The sequence below is a fragment of the Ammospiza caudacuta genome, chromosome 1 (genome assembly GCF_027887145.1).
Source record: "Ammospiza caudacuta isolate bAmmCau1 chromosome 1, bAmmCau1.pri, whole genome shotgun sequence".
Lineage (NCBI taxonomy): Eukaryota > Metazoa > Chordata > Aves > Passeriformes > Passerellidae > Ammospiza > Ammospiza caudacuta.
The window spans coordinates 16,792,366-16,816,996 of record NC_080593.1 but is presented as its reverse complement, the minus strand read 5'-3'; the positions used below and the strand labels follow the sequence as shown (position 1 = coordinate 16,816,996).

At 36.5% G+C, this 24,631-nt stretch overlaps 1 protein-coding gene across 1 annotated transcript in view; it reads right to left on the bottom strand.

Moving 5' to 3' along the window:
* Positions 1–5,093: 5,093 nt before the first annotated feature.
* Positions 5,094–24,631, bottom strand: part of ODAD2 (outer dynein arm docking complex subunit 2) — a 66,553-nt gene continuing 47,015 nt past the window's right edge. Inside the window, exon 14 of the mRNA XM_058816008.1 lies at positions 5,094–5,207. Coding sequence (XP_058671991.1) covers positions 5,094–5,207 — 114 coding nt within the window. The remainder of the gene's footprint in view (positions 5,208–24,631) is intronic.

Here is a 24,631-nt window from a genome sequence, read left to right as displayed (position 1 = left end):
TTCAGCACTAAATCATTTCAACTCCATATCCATATGTTTTTAATTTTATCAGCATCTGTATTTTTTTAATTACCATTTTTATTAAAGCCTCTTTTTTTTTTTTTTTTTTTTTTTTTTTCCAGAAGCAGGACACAAATCCCTAGCTATTTAATCTGGATATTAGAAGGTATGGTTCAAGGCTCAGCCATTGAAGGAAAACTCTGCTGCCAGATGCAGCCACTGGAGCACAGGTGCTGAGCTTTTCTTTCTTGCCTTCACCAAGCCCTTGCAGAAGTGGGGTGTTACACAGCACAGCTGGACAAAAAATTACCAGCACTACCAATCACAAGAAACAATCTGGAGCCCCAAAAGCTTCTCAGCCATTTCTCACCTAATGAAGAATGGAGAAGCTTTAAAGGCGTTCAGGATCCTGGTGCAATGGGGAGTTGACTGAAAACTGCTGGTTTACAACCTCTTGTTTCATGGTTCAGTATTAATACAATGCCATTCCTATGGTCCTTTTCCAATACACAGTCAAAGTAACAAGAGGCAAAGGCTTTAACTAGCCAAGTTATCTTGTCACCACATCAGGATTCTCAAAAGATGGAAGAAAACGTGTGAAACTAGTGAAGATGGCTTTTGTGTCACTGCAGAACTACGAAGTGGCAGGACTAGGTCACATCACATTGTATGGAAGCCAAAGTCAACACTTCCTTACATGCATTGATGAGCCCTTCAGAAGGCAAACATTTGTGTTTAAAGTAGAATTGGTTGCAGTTGTAAAAGATCAAGCAACTGAAGGGTCCTGTGCTCTATGTAGACCAGGATAAAAACACATAACTTGCCAATGACAACAACTGGAAAAGAGAAAGGAACTTGCCAACTGAAAGGGGTCTGGCAGATAACACAAAAACAAGTCAAGAAGATAAATACAAAGCCATGGTGATGTTGTCCATGGAAATACTTGCCAGAAAGTTGTATTACTGAACTGATAACTAAGCAAAGCACAAGTTACCATGAAAGTTTCACTCAAGGAAAAGGGTCATGAAAATGGGTGACTTTTGGCTGCTTTCAATAGCCAAAGCAGCAAGATATTAAACACTGAGGAATATCACTGTTTAAGCAAGGGAGAAAACAGTAAGTGGCAGAATTGATTCCTTTAGAAGTGGTGCAATGTAACTTACCACTGCAATGGTTATGGCTGAAACATGCTGGTCCTGGCCTGTGCCAGGTCACTGAACAGTCACAATTACGTTGTCTGAATTAAAGAGTGGCCAAGATGCAGCAGTGCCTCCTTCTGTTGTTCCAGATCCTGAGCAGTGTGTGGCAAAGCTTAAGTGGCTAAAGAAGAGGCAAACCACAATTTGCAGTTGGGGAGCAGTCAGCTTCTGACTCTGGAAATAAGCTCTGCTAACAGCCTGCATGGAAACTTGAATTCCACTGCTGAAGAAACACTACATATTTCCATCGCAGTCATCCTGCTGTCATGTATAAAACAAAGATTATTTTGGTGGAAATGTGCAAGGTACAACCATTTAATTTATTATGAGATGAAATTCTTAAACTAACATATTATCTAGTTCAGCCTCTTGGGATAATTCACATCTGACCCCCAGTGTAAGCCGCTCACTCAACTCATTTCAGGAGACATGGAATGAAAGAGGTACCACGCTTTCAAAGTGATCAGTTAGCCTAAAGCATGTTACTGAGTCAAATCTTGAGACAGCCCTGTGAGTCTCAAGCTCATTTACTTTCCAAAGGAAAGTTCTGGTGATGGAGCAGAATAACAAAGCCCCTAATACATCACAGATTCCTTGCACCCAGGCCGTGAAGTTTATATTTCTCTTACAACTTGGAGACAATATCGTGTGTCAGATCACATGCACTTGTCATTAGCATGAACACTAAAAGGAAATGAACATAAATCCCAGATTCAAATGTGTAGCTTGAACATCCTGGGACAATTAAATTATTGATAATGGTTCTCTGTCACCAAGCAATAAATCATGAAGTCATGGAGTGGTAGAAGAAAAGCTATCTTGCTGCTGACAGATGTGTAGACTGAAAGATGTAGTGGGCCTATAAGGTTCCAGAAATAATTGCATAAATGTGAAAGATTCCTTCTCTTGCTTTTTTTCTCATCAACTCTAGTATTTCCATACTCAAAACAACACTTTCTCATGACAACCTTTCTTACTTGGATTCCATGGTTTTTGACATTTGAGTGTAACTGAGGAACAAAGCTGACAATGAGCAGCTGGAGAAGAGCAGGCCTGGCGTTGTGACTGCCAGTTGGAGAATGGTGCTCTGCAGAGCTGGGACCTGGCTCCTGAAACTGTGAAAAGTGTTGGATACTCCCTGCTGATGGTAACATCAATGTAAATAAACTGGGAAAAAAGACATATTACAAAACTGTGAAAGTATAGGAATCACACAGAAAAAACATGTAGGGAGCAGACTGAGCAGATGACGGCAACTGAACAGGAAAAAGCCTGACTCCCCCTTCTAAATCACTACGTTTTTGCACCTAAAATAATTTGTACACCAAATTGCTCTGAGTTGAAAATAATACTGGGCCCCATATGCAGTATAACCATATTTCCTAAGAGGCTACCGGTTTACACGGACAAGAAGCAGCTGGTGGAAAGGAGGGAAGGCATTTTTTCCCTCCCAAGCACGGGAGCCAGGGGTGGGAGCTGGCTGGTGCCTGGGTATCCACAATGGCAGTGCTGGGCCTGGGTGGTGGCAGTGCCTTGGGTTGGTGCCAGGGCTTGAATAGGCTGGTGGGCACTGCCAGGAGGGTTGGAGGGTTAGTGTGAGCAGCATGGGGCACCCAGCTTTGTGAGGATCCCTTTTCAGAGGGCTGCAGCACTGTGAAACTCAGATCTGTGGACAAAGTGGAAGCTTTTCAAATGTACACGCTGTACTGCATCATTCACAGGGGCCAGGGATCACATTCATTTATTCATTTTCCAACAACTAAATCTCTTTATATTAATTACGTGGAATCTACCAGTTTTAGCCAAAAAAAGATGTATTTTTCTAATACTAGTTCTTTGCTTGTGTAGTGATCTGTATTGATTTCAACAATTCTTGTACAGAACTTTAAAACTTCAGGCATGGTAAAGGAAAAGAAAACAGCACAAGTAAGTTATCTTAAGTCTGGGATTAACTGTCTGAGGTTTTAAATAAAGGTTTCAGATTAACTATTCGGAGGCATAAGGGCTACCAGTGTGAGTGAGAATGGCAAACTGAGGCCATTTCATTGTCAGAAACGTGACATTTATTGCCCTGACACCTGTATCATAAAATTAAGCTTGCTTTAGAACTTATTCCATTTGAAATCCATGCTAAACCAGTCAAGTGTGCCTTGAGAGGTCAAGCTAAGGACAAGAGTTATTTTCAGGGAGTTTTTTGCCCTTCAACGGTTAGAAAAATAAGCTACCATTTTACGTGTTATTCATAAGTGAGACTGTGATAAACTATTTGTATCCACAGCTCCTCTGACAGAAGAGACAAAAATAAAATCAAGCCTCTTCTCTTTCAAATGAATTCGGCAATTAGCATTTATTTTAGGAGTATTTTTGGGTATAGCAATGAAGCATATGATACTACTACAGCTGTGACATCAGTATAATAATATACACATGTTTAGTCAAAATAACATACCAGGCCTGTGGAGCAGAGCTTGAAAAAACCTAAAATAGCATTTACGTGGTGACTGGATGCTGATGGAGCTTGTGATGAACCCTGTGACTATGTTGGTGTTTGCACTGATCAAAAAATACGCTTGGATTGACATTTTGATTTCCACACTGCTTCAGCATCTGTCCATAGTTGGCTTCCTTTAAAATAGTCTCTACACCTTCCCTAAGGGTCCACTGTAATTTTCCTTTTTCAGAACTGTGCAAGTCTTCCAAAATGATATTTTAAATGAGTCTTCATGTCTGCTTCAGAGAAAACACAAATAAACAAGTGGATTGGCATTATGTCTTCCTCAGAAGCTTCTGTCACCAAGAAAGTTAGTTGCCTTGAGAAATCATGCTAGTTGAAGGAAAATAATGAAATTACAAAATTCTTCTACATTTTGTAATTCTTCTAAACCAAGAAAATTGTTAATTATTAAGGGAAGTAAAAAAACAATTCAGAAGTGAGTCCCTTACAAATGCAAGGAATTTAAATATTTGTGTTCATTCATTTTTGCCTGCAGTCTGTGGTTGTAATTAAGATATTACTGCTCTCACTGAAAAGCCCTAGCATTATTTGTTTAGCATGGCATGTACAGTGGGTCTATAATTTATAGTATCAATAATAATTTCTGTGCATTTTTGAAAGCAAGTGTAATTCTGAACATAATTTTATACAGAAATAAAGTAACTACATCAATACAATGTTGTCTTCAGTTTAAAAATTAAAAACCACAAAAAGATAATGTGCAAATGTAAATCTAAAATCTGACTCTTTATTTAGAGCTGAGTTAAACGTGTTAATTAAAACACATTTCACCAGCTAATTATAAAATTAAGCACTATTTTGTTTAATGTTGGTAGAAATGGGAAATTTGGAGTGATGTCTATTGCTGCAGCTGTTTGCAGCCTTTATATAATGCCAGATGTGAGATTCATGTATCTGCATTTTCTGCTCTCCTGTGAGTCACAACTGATCAAACATGCAAAAGCATAATGAGAGGATGACTGGACAAGATTATAATGCAGGGAATTGCTCAAGACATTCATAAATTGCTGCATAACCACACACACAGAAAAGCAAAATTTATTGTAATGTCACAGATAAGCAAAACCATGTATAGCTATAATAAATGAAAATAAAAGCACATCAACTGCAGAAAATGTCTTTGACATATCATAACTGATGGTCTTTGGATGGGTGTAATGCTAAAACACACACCAAATTAGGTATGAGTGTTTTATCAAACCTAGGGGTGACAATCCAGTAATGTAAAATCAAACATAAGTTTCCACAGATTTGTTTTTTTTAAAATTATCTTCAAATAGATGAGCTCTGCTATGAAATACAGATGCTAGAAGGAGTAGTTGTGTATTTAAATGTAGCTGAATTGCTAAACAAGTGTGTTGGTAAAAGCTGCTGAAGCATCAGCCATATTTTGCTTTTTCTGTTGCCAGAGCCAATCTGCGAATGTTTGCTATGCAACCAGCTGCTGCCTCCTGCAGAATATCATCTGTAGAGCCTACCATGGCCAGTAGGAGCTAGCAAAAACACAGAGGAGAAAAAAACAAATCAGTGTGCTTCTGTTTCAGTAACATTCAAATCATATCTAGAACAATTGCATTAATTAACCAACACACCTGATAAATAAAATACTTGCAATCATATTAACAACACCAGATTATACATATGCATGTATCTACTACATGTATACTTTTGTATGCATATATCTATTAACATCCACATAAAAGTGCAATGCATTATATTTTACCATATTTGTACCTGTGAATTGATATTTTCATATCATTTTTTCTGGTCCATTGCACTATGTCATTCTATTGGTTGTGACTTGTATTTTTGCTATTGTAAGGAGAAATTGCACATACTTTATGTGAGTCATGTGAGTCACAATTTTCCCTCCAAAGTATACCAGTGCAATTGTATATATTCAATATTTTTAAAAGACAAAGTCATGCTGCTTTTTTTTTTCGTTTTGGTCTTGATCATGAAACTGGATTCACGTGATGGATCCTTATGTCCCACGGACTGCAATAGGTTTCTTTATTGTAACAGCAAACTACCCATGTTAAACATCTTGAAGGATATAGATCTGGGCATACCAGTCTTAAACATTTGAATATAAAAGTGAAAAACAAAAGCTTGAGAAAGGCACCAAACTTTTGGAGTTGTTTCAGCTTTTCAGTCATGTATAGTAGATCCTCTACTCTGGAAGTCATTCAAATTTTTCAATGGAAATTCCCTGGGAGTAAGGTACTGTTTAACATGAGTATGACACAAGACAGGCCTTGGTCATAAAACATTTTTACATATCAGAAAAACATTAATAATGGGTTGTGATCTCACTTCAGTGTGTTGCAAGTCAGTGATGCAACTGCAAATGCAATATAGCTGGAAAAGAGAAGACTCTTGCTTAGCTTATATCAGCTCCACACAGCCCCCAGATTTCTGAAAATTTGCCAGGCTTAATGTGAGTTCAGGTATTTTGAAGCTCAGACAGCTCCTAATTAAAACCTGTATTTTCAGTCTGCAATACTTAGGAATCTGTATTCACCCAAACAATGTTGAGTTAAACCACAGAGAAATCTGTTATCACTCAACTCTGGTGCATATTTTTCATACAGCTAAAATATTACACAAAATTATGAACTGCTAAATATAAAAGCATAAATTGAATGCAGACATCAAATTCATATGCTACCTTTTCCTAACCTTCCAGCAGTAGTGAGGCATGGGCCACAGCTGCACACATATGGCATTTACTTAGGGAGATCAAAGCATTTTATACTTGAGGAAGTATTTGTGTTAGCCAAATGTACAAAACAAGCATCTTTCCAGTCACCTTTCACCCTTTGACCTCTACATGCAACATGTAAGACTGCCTGTGATAGCCTTGAATTATGTCAGAAACAGTTTTATTATTATCAATTAAGCATCAATGATAATATTTTCCTAGGAATCCTTCCTCTAAAAATTTCCGTTCCTGTAATCAGATATCTAGGTCCAAGTAGCTAGGTAGGACTCTTAAAATATGAACCCTTCTGAAAGGATAGACCAGAGGTAAAGTGACATGAGAAGAAATGTTTCTATACTTTATTTGTGTGCAAAACCTGAGCCAGGGGGAGCAACCAGAGAAGTCAGTGGAAGGTTCACCACAGACTTAAGTGGAAATAAGACTAAGGAGACCACAGGTCTGCCTGCAATAATAAAGCAGCTCAACAAAGCACAAAGACCAGAATGCAAGCTTATCAAATGCTTAACTTCTATTTTTTCCTTCAGAAACACTGCTGGATGAAGATCTTTCGTCTCTGCCATTTGTCAAGAGTTGATTTCTCACCAGCTTAAATTGCCACTTGATTCTTCAGGTGCCTCACAACTTTCTTGTGCCACTAAGAGAAGAAAACTGCTATAGATCCTTCATATCCCTGACTCAAACCCAAAAATATGTATGCACATGCTGTTCATATGGTGGTTTTGGTAAAGCTCTAGGTTTTAAATTTGGGGGCAAGGAAACCATATGCCTTATGTGATTATTCATTGCATCTTCACATATCTAACACAAGGCTTTTTCAGTGTAATGAGTATGGAACCCTCACATCCAGAAAAATTTCAGATAAGACTTGTATCCATGTGCAAGAGCAGATGTTCATCAAAAATAGTGTTTTAGAGATACATTATCTAGTAGGAACATAGGAAAAAAACAAAAATTGACCTTTGCCTTTATTATGACTACGTGTTAGGTAGGATTAAATTCAAGGTTAGTTACCTCTTATTTTAGCCATAATTTCTTTCTAGACTCAAAAGACCTGAGAGAATAGGTATTTTCTGTAACTTTCCACAAAGAACTCAATTTTTAGCAATCACAATAGATGTAGGGGAGGATCCATGCTCCTTCTGTAGGTGCATTTTGGAAAATCAGGGTGAGGCATCAAAGAACAGAATCCTACATGAAACTGGTACAAAAGACCCAAACAGATGCCTAAAGAACTAGTGGTACATATGTAACCAATGCAAACACCAGTTTTTCAAATACTGATTTTTTCCTTCTGTGTTCAGGGGATCACAGATCAGCTTCTCTCTAATTTGCTGCTCTTCTAAATCACTTGCCAGTTGTAACATCTGCAAGAACTGCCACGTCATACAAAATCCAGTACTACACTGTGTCTCAGGATTTTCACTGTGAGACTTCAAACCACTATTCTTGGAAACACTGCCCAATACAGTAGCTGCCTCAAAGGACTGTGGATACACAGCAACATTTGTCAGTTAACCTACTCCTTTTGTACTAACAAAAAGACAGCTGAAGAAAAGATTATCAAAAATGCAAAATATTTCAACAGAAGTAGGTAATTCTGTATTTAGGAATGCAACTTTGAAGATTTTTATATGAATCCTGCCTTTCATGAAATAAAATTTATTCTTTTTTTAATAAACCAAGACGTTTATAATTCTTTCACCTCTTGATTATCACTCCTTGACCCTTTCATGGGTTCAGTTCCATTTACTGGCAATTTGGGTCATTCAATTCAGGCATGGAAATGCATTCATAGATAGTATATACAAACTACGCCCACGTATTAGGTACATTTGACAAGTCCAAGAAATCTTTTTCCTTTTTGCTTTTCTTTTATTCCAATGTACTATATGCAATACGACATGCCATTTTTCTAGATATAATACCCTTGAACTTCATGTATCCCTTCCCTTTACTGTTCAGGTATTGTTTTCTGACACATGTAAATGTTAACAGATGTGAGAAGCAGTAAAAAAAGCATGTGGTATAAATGCTTCTTTCTGGCACACAAAAGGCACTTTCCATAGACAGAGAAAGCATTTGCAGCACCATGTAGCCTTCATTTTCTGTTGGCAGGTATCTATATTCCAAGGCTAGAATCCAATATTTTTGCACAGTTTGCACGTCATACCAGTAAATAAGCACAAATACAAGCTGTTTGGAGAACGTACAGGGCATATGTAGCATTTCTGGATTCCAAAAGTGATGCACAGCCAAATAATTTAAATATTCAGAACAATTAAAGTTTTGCTATTACTACCCCAGAATTGTGATACTATATTATGACAACACAATCACAGAGTTATTCAGAAAAGAGAGGCTCTCAGGAGATCTCTAGCCTAGGGTCATGCTCAAAGCAGAGTCAGTTATGAGGTTTAGCTGGGTTGCCCAGAATTTTTAAGTCTGATCTTGAAAAACTTCAAGAATACAGATGGCACAACATCTTTGGCAACCTATTGCAATGTTTGATAAAACATTGGTGGATAAAAAAGTTTTCCCTGTGCCTATTTACTCTTGATTTAGTTTACGTTTATTGTTTCTTATCCTCTTGCCACGCATCACTGTGGAAAGCCTTGCTCCATCTTTCTGATGGCTGAACTCCCCACAGCAACTACAAGGCTGCTATTGAAACCACTTAAAGCTCTCTCTTCTCCAGGCTGAAAAAGCCCAGTTTCCTTAGGTTTTCCTCACAGAGCAGTGCTTCAGGTTCTGACCATCCTGCTGGTCCTCTGCTGAACCTATTATGGTTTATCCATATCTTCCCTACATCGAAGGCCAAATCTGGGTGCAGAATTCTAGGTGTGATCTAATGAGTGCTAAAGGGAACAATCTCTTCCCTCAACCTATTGGCTGTGCTCCTGCTGTCAGTCCAGAGTTGTGATTTTGCTGTCAGGACACACTGCTGGCTAATGTTCTGCTTGTTGTCTGCAAAATATCCATACCCTTTTCAGTAAATCTCCATGCTCCTCAGCCTGTCAGTCTCTAGCCTGTATCACTGCAAATAATGATGTCTTTCTAGATTTTTTCACCTCTACAAAAGTAGCCCAAGGGGACTTAAAAGCAGAAAAAGCAGAGGTAAGTATTGTACCAACAAACCCTAAATCTGACAAAATCTCAGATGGTCTCCATGTACTGGTTACAATAACTTAGAATTACTCATTTTCCTTCAGCCACAGTCACTGCAGCTTCCAGACTCAGAGAGGGGAAGCAGAAAGCATAGGGTGTCATGTTTGCAGGAAGTATAGAGGTTGGCATGAAATAATCTTTAAATAAGGGGTTAGTCATGTGATGTGTCCACAACAAGTTTTATAAAACAATGGAAAGTACAGAACAAGGCTGTTGGAAAGAGGCTCCCCTGCTCACACAAAATAGATAATAAGATCAGCCTATTCAATACCCCAGAGTCCTGTGAACATGGATGAAAATGATGAATAAAAAATAACTATATAAAAAATACTTAATGCCCTTTTTGTCCTGGCTTCTTTAGATTTTCTGCCCTGTAAAACAAATCTTATTTAATTTTTTATGATCAGAAGGAAATATGGATAGACTCCTTCAACAAGATTCATATCTATACTGGGAAGCCAGTCAGAGTTCACATAGAACTTAAAATTCCTGGAACTAAAGACATACACTTCAGTACAACATCTTGTAGATTGACATAGCATTTCCAGTTGGTGGCAGAACTTGCCTCTTTTTTTTTTTTTTTTTAAATTTAGATTTAGTATCTGGCTTCTTTTACATGCAACATTTCCTGAAGGATGCAAAATTTCTAGCACTGTGATTTTCTAATTGTGTAACGCTTCTTTTTCAAAAAAATTTTTCACATGTTTTTTATAAATCTAACCTAAAAGAAAAAAAATACTTTAAATAAAAGCATATGGTAGAGGCTTATCCAAGAAAGTATCAGTCTAGATCTAGCCAGCATTTTCTAACTTTCAACACCATAGTGCACACTGGAAAATATTAAAGCACCTAGTTAGAGTGTTACGTTACACATATTCCTATGAAAATTCTTCTCATAAAATTAAATTATAAATAATAAAACATATTCCACAATCAAAGCATAATGAAGGTTAAGCTAAGTCACTGTTTCTAAACTAAAATTCAGGCCAATTTCCTGATTTTTCTTTTCAGCTGAACAAAAGGATAAGACAATATCTACCATACTCAGACTCTTAAGAAGAAGATGCTCATGTAAGTTCTAGGGTGTTTTGTTTGTTTGTTAGTTTTTTTCCTCAGAAAACAGGCACAAAGAAAACAGATTTCAAACTAAAGTCCCACGTACCAGGGAACACTGAGCTAGCAGCTGTACAAAATCCAGTACCAAGAAATTCCAATGAAGGCAAAAAATAAGCAAGGCTGACACTCACTGTGCTGCTTCCCCCTTGCACAGGGTCTCTCCTCCCTGGGACTAAAATCAGAGCAACCCCTGATGCAGCTTTCTTCACCCTTTCTGAACATAAAGAGGTGAAACTGAAGCTCTCTGGTTGGGATAGGAGAAATCCCAGGAAGATTACACCTGGCTTCTTTCCCTTTCTTGTCCTACTTCTGTCCTTTCTCTCTCCCATGAAACGCACCTCCATTCTGGCAGCCACAGGAAAAGGGCAACTTTTGGGAATCACTCAAGAATGGCTGGGGGGTATCAGGAGGTCCAAAGGATGCAGCTTGGGTTGAGGTACACCTGAACATGTTGGCAGCCAGCAGGCTGGCCAGGAACTGTCTCTTCTTTTTCATCCTTTTCATCCTCCCTAAGAAAGAGTACAGGAGCTGGAAAACCTGTGCACTTCCTGCAAGGAGGTGCAGGACTCCAGGTTAGGATGAGAACAGACTTGACTGCAGTTTTTTTGTGCACTTAAACCATCTCACCTGTCTCAGGACTTAAGACAGGTGATTTGTCCTTGGCAAGCCATTTTTCTTATGTGACTGCCTGTGACAAAACGACTGTTGGGAAGATGAATCCCACAAAATGCCAGGAAATGAGGGGAAAAGAAAAGTAGGGCTTGATAGCTTCAGTGAGATATTCTGAACGTGTGATTACTGGTACTTTACCATGAGATGTTTACTATTTTGTTAGGATAGACAGTTTCAGTGAGCTACAACTCATTTTACACCATGATAGATTTGAAGATTAAAATCCTTCTGGATACATTTTTCCATTTTCCCATTTTTCCTACCTGCTGTCTGTCCATTTTCATCTATTTTGTTTAGTTCCCTCCTTTGTTACAACTAAACTGAAAGGCATCTAGGACAAGGGCCATATTTCTTCAATATCTGAATGGGAACAGCACTCTTGAAAAGAAATCTCTAGACCACACAATAATAACATACAAAATAGGAATATAGTTGTCATATTCTCCAATAAGGTTAAATGTTGCATTGCATTGCATTACTTTGGAGACATACATAAAACCTATATGCCTAAAGGGAATTATAATATGGTACACCCAGACATATTGGCAAATGTTTATATAGCTACAAAATATGAATACACTCTACAGCTCTCTCTTCACCTCATCTGTTTTACTGTCTTTTTCTTATATAGTTATTTAGAGAAAGATGCCCTCCTTCTCTGCAAAGACACAATAAATGGGCAGAGAACTATGAATATTACTGACAAGGAGAAAAGCAACAAAATGTCAAATGATGAAATGTAGAATAGTTTAAAAACTGCAAATTTGCAAACCACCTAAAAATACTCTAAGTTTAAAGGTTTTCCTATCTCAATTTGATACTTACAGGATTTCAGAGAAATATTTACAACTATTTCAGGTGCAAATCTAACTGCCTATAAAAATATCATGCAAAGGTGAAGTAGCTAAATAAAACTAGCAATCAAAGTTATTTCGAATCTTTGTTTAAAAGGTACAATTATATGGAACTAATTGGAGACCTTAAAGGCAGACAGCTTGAATCTCCATTCAGCTGCAAGACGTTTGGTGCAATATTAAGAAAGAATTCAATCATCATGAACATTCCAATGTACAAAAAGTCTTACAGGATATGAAATTCATCCCATAAAAAACAATAGGCAGATTTGATAATCCAAAAGTGATGAATCCCAGGTCTCACAGCGTATTTTTATTTCAACTACTTTCTGTATTTTATTTTTATTTCATTGTAGTTTTCAAAAGAAGATTAACATATAAAAGGCTTTTGGTGGCATAGAGAGAATAAAAAACTTTTTTTGTGATTTCAATAGAGTGACATTTCAAAATTTATTAAGATTAAATTATGAGCCTGCTAACTTATTATATGGAATGGATATACTAAACTGTTAATTTATGTCATGGATGTCCCTTTCACAGTTTACTTTGGCTCAGTAACCCGTTCTGGACTATCCTTCCTTTGTATCATTGCAAGCCTGACTAATCTTTCTTTTTTGTATTTCCTACTCCTTTTCCATACTAACCTGCTTTTTTACTCTTTGCTTTCCTTTTCATTTTGCAGGAGCATGACTTTTACCTTTCCTATCCTTCTTAAACATTATTGAGGTGGTAGTATAGGAAATTGAGAAAGATTTGCTAATTCAGCTTTGTTTCAATATTTTTAACATTACTATGGATATGAATACTATAATTTTGTCTATCTCTAGTAATCACATGAAAATTATATTAAATTTAATCAGGGGCAGTTGCAAATAAACTATCAGCAGCAACAGAGGAAAAAATGAGGTTTAAGCTGTCAATTAACCCTGACATTCTGAAGGATTCTGCCTGATTTCTCAAAAATGCTCTGAAAACATGATGTGGGGTTTATTTCCCTTTAGTTTGTCTGATATTCCTGAAATGGACTCTTAACTATTCCATCTTTGAAAACAACAGTGAACTGCAATAAAGGGACACTACAGTTTCCAGACTTTTGACAAATTTTGCAGTGTTTCTCTCAAGCGCATTTTATCCTGAGAATAGGGATCTGAGAAAATAATCTGACTGTAACAATATTTTAAAAGTATGTTAGATCTACTGGTATGAGTGAACTGACTTCAAACTCTCTTCTGTATTCAATTGAAAGTACTGATTTTGATCTCTAAAGTTAATATAGCTTTAGGTCCAGTGCTCTAAGGGTCAGCCTCTCTTCCTACATAGGATCATTATAATCAAAACCAGTGAGGTGCTTTTGCTAGTAAACCTTACATATCAAAGTCTGGGGATAAAAGCAGGAGGTTCTCCCTGTGAATTTGTACAATAGCATTTGTTTGAAATCACTAGCCAGCACATTTTAAAGCTGGGTTTTTTGTGGCACATAAGAAGACTGTTCTATAGTCCTATGTTTTAAGATGTGGGGGTTGCAACAGTGCATACATTTACATAAACTGGCAGATGAGTGGTACTGTTCAACATATACTCTGATTTTAGACTAGCAAATGTACCAGAAAATGTTGAATTAGAACACAGGGTAAATAAATGTATAGATGGTATGAACACAGATCAGATCTATTCATACAAATATGAAACTGAATGTGATGAAGCAAGAAAAGATCTGGAGCTGTTCATGGACAAGGGTACATGTATAGTCCACATGTTCATTCATATCATTAAGTCTAAATTTTCTGAATATCAGAAAATTAAATGTATGGTACCATTTATTTCTCAAGATTCTCAAACTGCTTTTTTTTTGCTATTAGAGAAAACCAAATTATTTTATACTAAGGAGTCATCTTCCTATAATAAACGCAAATTTTTTATGAACAGTTTGGTCAGTTGTCATAAAATAAATTTACAAGTGCTGGAAATTTGTGTGCTTTTAAAAAGTCTGTGTTGAGGAAAACATTACCATGTACACTTATTGTGACAGATAAATGCTTTGGTTTTTTGGTGATGAAAAAAAGGGAGTTGCTTGAATTAGCACTCCAATCGGGCCATATTCAACCAAAATATTTGTGATTTGCACACAGCTCTTTAGAGCAGAGTTAGACAGTTTTTCAAAAATAAGCAAAACGTCTCTCCAAAGCCACACAAGGACTCTGGCCACAAGGAGCTTGAATGGCTGCTCACTTTTGGAAGCTCTGTGAGATCAGAGACTTTTAAAAATACTGTGTTGAATGCAAACAAGCAAGTAATAATACCTGTCTGACTTTTATATGCCAGAAATACTAGAGACTTTGATCTGCTTCCTTCCCTCTCTAAAGACATAGCTGTGAAGCAGTAAATGAAAAATCAATTAATAAAAGTTAAATTTAAAGCTTTTCTCTGATTAGAACAAAAGCCCGTTCCTCAATTTTTTTATTAACTTCTCAACTTCAATTCCAAGCTTCAGGTTTTGGAAATGTTTTTGGCTTATTCATTTGCTTGAGCTCTTTTAGGTCTATAAAAAGAAAGTTATAGTTGTGCTTGGGCAAGTGGAGGTTGTACCACATGCATAAAAGCTCTGCTAAAGCTGGTTAAAGCATGCGGGGGAAGATGTGAAAATTAGTTTTCTAAAACCATGCAACTCTGTGCTTTAACACAGGAGAAAAAAAAATTCATGTGAACCCTCTACCTGAATGTTGCTGCAAAATGTTAAAAGAATCATGATTTAAAGCTGGTGTGGTGGTTCCTTTGTCTCTCAGGTAGGAGGAAATGGTTGGAGCTAACCAGCTACCCAAGACATTATTTCACAAAACTAGTGCAAGCACAAGAATATTACTGACCACGTGGTGGGCATTCTTGGGTGAGTATGTCTGAGGCATGCTGCCACCTAATAAAAGCAGTATGTGGAAGATGATTTAAGAGAAAGTACTGCTCCCACACAGGGAATGTGCTCTCTACTTCATCAGCTCCCCACTCAAACAGGCTACTTTTTCATTTCAACAGCACATCATGGGTTTGACTCATGAAGACAATTAAGGAACAGAAGTATCTTTATGCACAATACTGTAAATTTTGTGAAAGAGTAGTTTCTCAAAATACAATTCCCTCATATGCATTTCTGATGCAGAAGAATTAAACAGACTATCAGTTTCTCCCCCCACACTCCAGGATGTCAACAAAAATTTAAGGATAAATAACACCTACAAGTAACTGCAAATTTCATGAGGATTCTTGATTATGAGACTAAGAGCAGAAAAATTAACAGAAACAGCCTGCTCAGTCAGAAACAAAGTCAGGGCTTCATGGTGTCCCCAACTGTATCTTACACTGAAAAAATTTCTGTCCAAATTGTTTGCAAGGACTTTATTGTATCACCCAACCATCTTTTCAATCCTAACCAATAGTTACCGGCACTATCTGCAGCACGTGCAGCGAGCAAAACTGCTCAGTGTAGTAAATCCATGAAAGGGGAAAACTTTGCACTGAGCTATGATGTATTTGCACAGGACACTTGACCTCTATTCTGCACTGTGAACTGCAGTTTGCAATTGTCTCTGTCTGCACTTCTCAAAGAGAACTGTACTGTCAGCAGTTTGTGACATCACTATTTACTACCCTTCCATTTATTACCATTTATGAAGATCCTTTGGCTCCAAAACTTCATCCTAATTTCTAAACTTTGATTCCTGAGTTTTAAACAGTTATTTATCTTCTCTAGGACTCTGCCTTCTCATCACATCACATTTTAACTTCTTTAATAGTTGTTGGTGAAGAGTGCTGCTCAACGCTTTCTTAAAATCCAAGCATGGTCAATTCTACCTTTCCAAACAGCAACAGGATTATTACACACCAATACAGTAATCAACAGATGGAAAGACAAAACTCTTTGAGAAGCAAAAGACTGATAAAATATTCCTATACCATGAATATTCAGCAAATCCAGTGCCAAAGGCAGATTTTTTTTCAATATATACACAATCCCTTAGCCTATAGTGCCTCTGGAACCCAGCAATTATGTCTCTCTGGAATGCTGAAAAGGTGCTAATCCAGTCTAATGAATGTTGCATTTGTGCAGATTGCACAGATTTGACTTTAGGTGTTCTAAAGACCTTCTTGACATTTTAAACTTTTCTCTATTTTCACAGAGCCCTAATTATGTATCTTATCCTGGTATTTGGAACTGTCATACCTGTACAGCAGTATGGAAGCACGTTCATGAGTTGCTGCTTTCTCAATCCTATGCCATGGAAAAGTTTTTTTATTTTTATCTATACCTTCAATACAAATGCAATGAGTAGAATAGAATCACCTTAAAGGCACCTTCTATCTAGCTTTACAGCTCTCCTAAATCCAAAGGTAACATGCAATTTGTAGTGTATCAGACTCTTTCAGTAATTAAAAAGTGTTACTGGCTAATAATATTCTCTCACTTTAACATTACATTTTTTTCTTCAAAGCTTCCAGAGATGAAGAATTATCATAAACCATGGCATGGCAATAAATTCTGCACTGACTAGCAGCTGATAAATACAGCCAATAATTACCCTTAGAGATAAAGGCAAAATTAATTAAAATCAAATTTTCAATGAAATTAAATCACATGAAATTTCACTTATAGTCCAGGAGAAGATACATTTTAGCTTTCATATGCAATTGATTGTAAAATGAGCACAACTGCATCAGCAATTCATACCCAGTCCCTGCCCTCACTCAAGTCAGGACAGAATTCTCATCAGGCTCGTGCTGCCTGGCAGCCTTGTCAGGTCTTCAGATTTGATGCCAAAGTACAGAACATTGACCAGGAACACTAACACTAGAGTCCATCCCATATCCACACACTGCAAATGGGCTTTTCCTTAGCATCTTTCCTTTGAAAGGGGTATCAATAAGTTATGCCTTATCACTTAAAAGATACCAGAGAGTGTGCTTTGCAACAGTGATATAAGAGAGATTACAATGAGTAAGGCTTGAAGCCAAACTGAACTGAGTGATTGATTCTACAGGAAGAACTTTTTTCTTGGTATTTTTTATGTTCAGATTCTTTGAATAGCTCCTTACATACAAGGAAACTATTTTTGATCAGCTGAATGTCAAAAATAATTACCTGGCATTCTGTCCTTAGACATTAAACCCAGTATCTCTTAATTAGGAAACCTAATTTTATATCTGACAGTTCAGCTAAGATACTATTCCATAAACATAAAAATATTTTAATGCTTTTCTTTCTTATTATTGCCAAATTAGAAAGAAATGATTCATAGAGTCACAAGGATAAGACTGGTGCAGGGAGCTAAACAATTGCAAGAAGCTGCTCTGTGTATTTCTGTGGTTTGGAAATAGCGCCAAGTCAGAAGGAAAAGACATTCTCTGCATTTTCTAAAGCAAGATAAATACAGAAAAGAAATATAGATGAAAGATGGAACTGCTATCTGCAGATTCTGCCAGATTCCTTGGCTTTTTGGCACACCTATTGAAGCTGGCAGACTTAGCCAGTAGCAATCTTTTCCATTAAAAGGAGCAGCATATATTTTGATTTAACATACTTTGTTTGTGCATTTTTAAGCTTCAAAAATGTCTATTTAAATTTTTTTTAATGATTCCTTCTGCACAGTTGGCTGCAATTGCCCTTATTTGAAATGGCTCATTTATCACTAAAAGAGCTGCAGGGCACAGCTACTGTTAAACAGCTCCAACAAATGTACAGCTTAGTGGGACAAGCTTCTTTTTATAAGACTAAAAGATGTTTAAAATGTGCCAAGAGGAGCTTTATGCCAGCCTCTAGGTTTTTTATCCAAATGTTAGAAAATTAGAGATCTCCTGAAGCACAGAGTTCGGGCAAAAATAAGCTGATCTCCCTTAGGCTGGTGTTTTTTCCCATCCACAATCAGCCAGATTTTAACAGAACACTTGCTACATATCATAAACTTCAGTAATGTGAAATTTTGAAAAAGTAATCTAAAGTCTGAGGCTTAATCTATACTAAAGCCAAACTTCATTACCTTTGTCAATGGTGCAAAAGCAAAATGTTTTACCTAAAAGTACCCTTACTTTATGAATGGTGACATTTTGCTTATTATGAAGGTAGAACAGCTACTGGCTCCTGCTTCCTGGAGCTGAAACTGTAAGCAAAATGTTTAAAGCAACCGGGCAGTTGCCAACGCAATGGAAACTGGTGTAACACTGTCAATTTACATTAATCCTTCTGAAATGGAATAAAACATGTTAGTATGTGACTTAGTTTATGGAATCTCTTATATCCAAAATTTAAGTGTGATGTGATCAATACATTTGTTGGCAAAGGCGTTTAGCATATTTTTGGTAGACAACAGACATGCAAAAGTTTTGGAATCTAGTGCCCTCTTTCTTGATGTCCAAGAACTGTAACAACTGCTATAAAAAGCAACAGGCATCAGCTTGGAGCATGTGCCAGACGCGCCGTATCTCCAGCCTGAACTGTGGAGCCTGAGCAGAGCAAACCACTGCAGTCACAAAGGGGGTTTTTCTAAAGGAAAAATTACAACACAAATATGTAAATTGAAAACACATACTACTATACCCCAATAGTACTATTGCACAGATATCACATGAAATATTTTGGATTGATTTATGAAGATATATTAAACCTTGCTTTATAATGTAAAACTCCATATTGTGTATTTAATGTTTTCACCAAAGGCTTGCACAAGAAAACAAGCAAACTTGTTGCCAAATTCTCCTAAAGAAGTACGTGCCAGTGCTTTTCCATTTAGTTTTCTATACTCCAAATAAATATAGTATGTGATAAAAGGTTGGTTTTAGAATGCTTTCAGTAGAAATTACTAGTAATTGTCTTCCATGTTTTGTAATTTACATCTATTTATTTCACAAAGATGGTCTTATGCAAGTCTTTGAACACAAAACAGTTAGCCAAAACTTCTTGTAGGGATTTATGACTTTAGCAAACAATGACCAGTTTTCTGGAAGCTCTGCACAATAAATTACAGAAGCTGTATTTTTTAACACAGTCATTATAAAAATCTTCCAAATATGAAATCTACATTTCACAATAACTTTCAGAAACAGTGGTTAAACAAATGGGTTTCATATCTTGGAATATTACAAGGGAAGAGAAGAGTCTAACATTTCTGCCACTAAGAACTGAACTCAAAAGCATAAATACCTCCTATTAACTCCACACAGGATTCAGAAGATACATTATGGCTGTTTTGCCTTCTTTGCCAAAAAAACCAAAAACCAACCTACCAACAAACCCAAGCTTAACACATCCATGCTCTCCCCACCTACCCTCCAATGCATTTCTTGAGGCTGTACCCTGATGAAAAGACCAATTTAAAAAAAAATTAAAATGTATGATTATACAAATCAAGTCCCATTCTTAGGGCATGAGCGTCTTCTTTGCCCACTTCACTGTACCAAGCAGTTGAAATTTGCTTTTCAGCATTCCTGGTGATGTTGTTATAAGCGACCACAACTGATATTCCAGGAGGCATCCACTAGTATTTTGTAGTATAAGAAAACAGAGCACTTCCATGTTGGGCAAATAATAGCATAAACCAGACCCCAGAGTAAGGCTAAAGATCAGTTCTATGCATGGGTAGGGTGGATAGAAACTTTCAACAATAAAAAATATCAAAACATGAACGAAACCTCTGATCATCTGCATTTCAGGTATGTACCTTAATCATTAGGTTAATGGTTCCTCTAGCCTAAAAATAATTAGTTCTGTATATACAGTGGAACAAGAACAGGAGAAAATGAACTTTTTCATAGTGCAGCACAGAAATATATCTTTCCATTAATTTGGAAAATAAAAGCTGCTCAGAACAATGCAAAGCTAAACAGAGACTAATTTGCTTGGACTTCATGTAGCCTTCAGCACAGACACACAAATTCAAAACCTGACAACAGCACCAGTTATGGTTCCCATATGGTGTGAGTGCCTTAAAGTCTGGGTGACTGGCTACTCTCCAGTGGTTCTAGATTTTTACAAAAAGTTTACAGTCAGTATTTGTTATTTATATTTTACTTAAGATGACTGAGTTGCAGTTATGAATAGCAGTTAAAAAATGTATCCTGGTTTGCTTAAACTATCAAATATGAACATATAAATATTTTACATAGTTTTTATAGCAGTCCTATCTGTTTGTCCACCTCCACCTTATTGTGTGTTACATTTAAATTGAAAGTTTTCTGGAGTCATCTTCTTCTCAAGCAGGTACACATCACTCCCTAGCAAAGTGAACCCCTTATCTGTAATCAGTGCCTTTAAGCATCATCACAGTACACAGAAAAAAATGCATAAATAAAAAAAATTGATAACTTTACTATTTGTTATCTAATTATTTCACAATTCAAGCAGAAATTTAAAGTCAAAACATCAAGGGATCCTTGTATAAGATACTGGAAATCACCTCAGTGAGAAGATCTTCTTAAATGTTTTAAAATATTTATGTACCATCTGCTTGGGCATCTGTAAAGGTAGAATTTCATAGGCAGGCAGAACAGGCATTTTTTAGCTTCACCCTTTACAGTCAAAGCCACTGGTATTCTTTTCACAGACCTTAATAAACTTATGTCTCTATAATTCAAAAGTATTTACCACTTTCTCAGCCAGTAAACTCCTTCAGTTTCCTAATGAATCTTACCTCTGCCAAAGCTGCAGTCCTCTACTGTGGAAAGACAATATTTTGTTTTAAAGGCATTACAAGAAGGGTCACTGTGTTTGTCTCTGAATATCTTCCTTTCTAAAACAATAAAAATCTTGAACACATTTTGTGACTGCTTTTGAATTGTGAATTATTCTTTCAAAAACGAGACCTAAGTATTTTCACATTTATAAAGTATTTTGACAAAAATTAAATCTGATTTAATAATCTGAAAAAAAACCACCTTATATCACAATGTCTAAATTCACTGGTGATTTCTTACTCCTGTGCATGAAGGCCAGCCTTATAAGCATGCAAAGGTTTAATCTGCGGATCCATTTCCAGAAAGACACGAAAATCAAAGTAGAAAATTGGCCAAACACAAAATTTGAGGGCAATACTGTGGCCAAAGAGAATAATGAAAATCTCTGATGTTCAAACAGAGCTTACATAGAAAAAGGGAAGTTATTTTACCTGATTTAAGTATTCATACAGATATTAGCGGAATACTGAATTTTGTCCTGAAGCATGTTGCAATTCAGTCCAAAAAGGAAGTTCAAAAATAAAAAATTCAGAACTGACACACAAACATAGTTAAAGAATGAAAAAGACAGAAATTCCCTCAGCGATTACACTTGCCTAGCTAATTAAAAATATGACAATGAGACAAGAATTTAATTTTTTTCAATAAGAATGTATGTGAGAACAGAAGTTTTGTAGGGCTTGTCAGTTTACTAAGCAAAAGTATCACGCGTGTAATTGCATAAGATAAAGCTAGACAAACCTTAGGCTACAAATAAGGTGCAAATGTTTTTATGGGGAAGGTATTTAACTACTGGAACAAGTTATGATGTCTCTGGTGGATTTTCCATTGCTGGAATTTTTTAAGTAAAGAGTCAGTGTTTTTCTAAAAGATATACTCTATTCCAAACAGAAAAAAATGAAGCAATGTCTCTAGTTTGCATGAGCAAGGCTAGTCAGACTTGGTCATTAAAATGTTCCTTCCAGTATTATAATGTATGGACCTACAAGTATGTCACATGAGAATAGTGTCCAGTTTACCAGACTATAATCTTATCTGACCTTTTAAAATACTGGCATATTACCTCTCTTCCAGCCCTGCAACTTCCCCTGCACCACAAGCTTGCTGAAAATCAACATCCAGGAGGATATTAATTTAAATTCAGCTGTCTGAAAGCTAGCTGTTTAGTCTGAGCTAGTCACCTAGGTTCTTTCTACATTCAGCAGAGAAAATTAGGCACTTTCATGAGTCTACTTCTTGCAGATATCTTGGGCCTCTATTTTCAGCTAGGACAAGTCTGCAGGTGTCTCTTTCCATTGCCTACAGAAGGTGTCTTAGTTTAGACTACTTTAAACTCCATACCTAAAAGTGGCCAAAATTAGATGAAAGAAATCCATCCTTAATACGCCAAAGATCTCTTTCAAAATCCTTGGATTCAAGTTAGTTAGATCCACTAATTTAAAACATCTGGCATTATTAGATCATACTCAATGCGTGCTTCAGTTATGGCTGGGCAGATTGAGTTTCATCACCATCATAGCATATAAATTCAACTCATCTGTATTCTTCTAGGAAAAGAAAAATTAATATTTTAATAGCTCTTTCTTATTGCACTATTATTCAGAATTCTGTCATTCCTATCTAATAATGAAATGAACTGTATGCTCATTTTTAAAAGTTCTCCACTGCCTTGGATGGGATTCACCCCATTAAACATAGATACCTACAGCATAGATGTGCAGCTCTAACCTTTGACTCTGCACTGTCATTACTGCCAAAGGAAACCAGAAAATATTGCCTGTAGAAACCAAGGTGTCTTATCTTTGCATAAATGTCCAAATTAAAAGAGATGAAACAGTAAAAAAACTATTCTTTTTCCTTGACTATTATAAGATTTGGGATGACTATTTCAGTTTGGCATGTGTACTGTGTAAACATATAAAGTTAAGATGAATTACTAATTTGATTAATTTTGTTCTTCCACAGCCTGACTTTGGCTGCTTATTTCTCTTGTTCTTACTTTTTTCATTGCTTTAATAATCTCCTCAGAGACTTCTCAGAGTCTCATTAGCATGATAATAAAAGACTGACCTCAACTCTGTAGATGATGAAGCCAATCAAACTTCCTAGGCCTTTTTTACACAGAAATCATCATCATCATCATCACCACCACCACCACCACCAGCACCATCATCCACAAAACCAAATCCTTTATATCACTTAAAAAGTCAGAAATTAACTTCTGAAATAGCAGAAATTAACTTCCATGAGAGATTATCTTTCACCTTGCTTCATTTGAGAAAGAAGAATGACCAGGAATAATCAGCAACATGTTTTTCATGTGTATATAGTTAGAATTTTTTTAATACCTGAAGTCTTTTAGAAGGTATAGTATGAGCAGTTGCATGGGTGCCTGTCCTATTACACCCCCATCCTCCCTAACTCACCTCAGAAACAATCTAAATCTACAGCTTGCCAACATCAGCAAGAAAAAGAGTGACTGTAGCACAGAGTAGCATTGTATTATCTTGACATAGTCTGTAGGAAAATGATTTAAATATTTTTTGGCATCTTCTGATGACTTTACTTCTTCCTTTAAAACATATTTACACTCATCTTTTCACTACTAAAGTAACTGCACTTCCTCAGTCTCCTATTTCTCCCCAGTCTTTTTATAATTTGTCTTACAAGGGCCTCCCTTGTAACAAACCTGTACTCTTTAGCTCACAGTTAGACCTCTTTTTCATGAATGAGCTTGATTGTTCTAAAGTTTCAGACGCAGGCAAATATAGGTGGACATCATTGTTTCTCTGCAACAGCTTTGAGAGAAATATTCTGCTGTTTCCATGAATGGAAACAGTGGTGATGGCTTGGTGCTGCTTTCAGTTGCCTGTGAATTTTCCTATTTCTCTTCTCTTCTTTTTCTCTATAATGGTCACAGACTTCAAGTATAAAGAATGTTGCCTGATATTCCTGCTTATCTCAGCTGTAAACTGCCAAACCCTCACTGGATTTCTCTTCTTCCTTGGTTTCTGGATGGCTGTCTCCAATCTTGAATTCAAATTGATACCTGTTCCTTACTCTGATGTCTATCAATTTCTCTTGCTGTCTAGTGCTCCACATGTCATCTTCAAAAATGCAAATGCATGTTACTGCATTGTTACTGCACTGATGTTACTGCATCTTTGAAAATGCAAATCTATTTTCCAGCACAGCCATGAATTTTTACTTGAGAAAGAGGAAATATGTTCTGATGTTTGGTAGAAAGAAAGCATTTGTTCATCTGTCATAGGTCATAACCATTGTTCCATTCCTGGTCATAAGAACATTGATTGTGAAACTGAACATAAAAGAGTAACTTCATAAACTGCCTTTCTAAACTTCCTCCAAAATCCCTGTTTGTCTCCTCAGAATTTCACATGGCAGCTGACATAGACCAGTGACTTTCCAAGAGTTTTATCATTTAGACTCACTTCAAAAAATTGAATGTTTTTTGTACGCAGTTACAAATAGGTGAAAATATCCAACACTGGTTTTCTCTCACTGGTGTTTTGTGATTCGCAAATAATGTTTGAAGCAGTAGCAAAATGTCAAGTACAACACTCTGATTGGAATTATTTTCTGTTTATAATTTTATTACTGGTTTCCTGGACAAAAACATGTATATAAATATTGAATAGGGAATGGTCAGAAA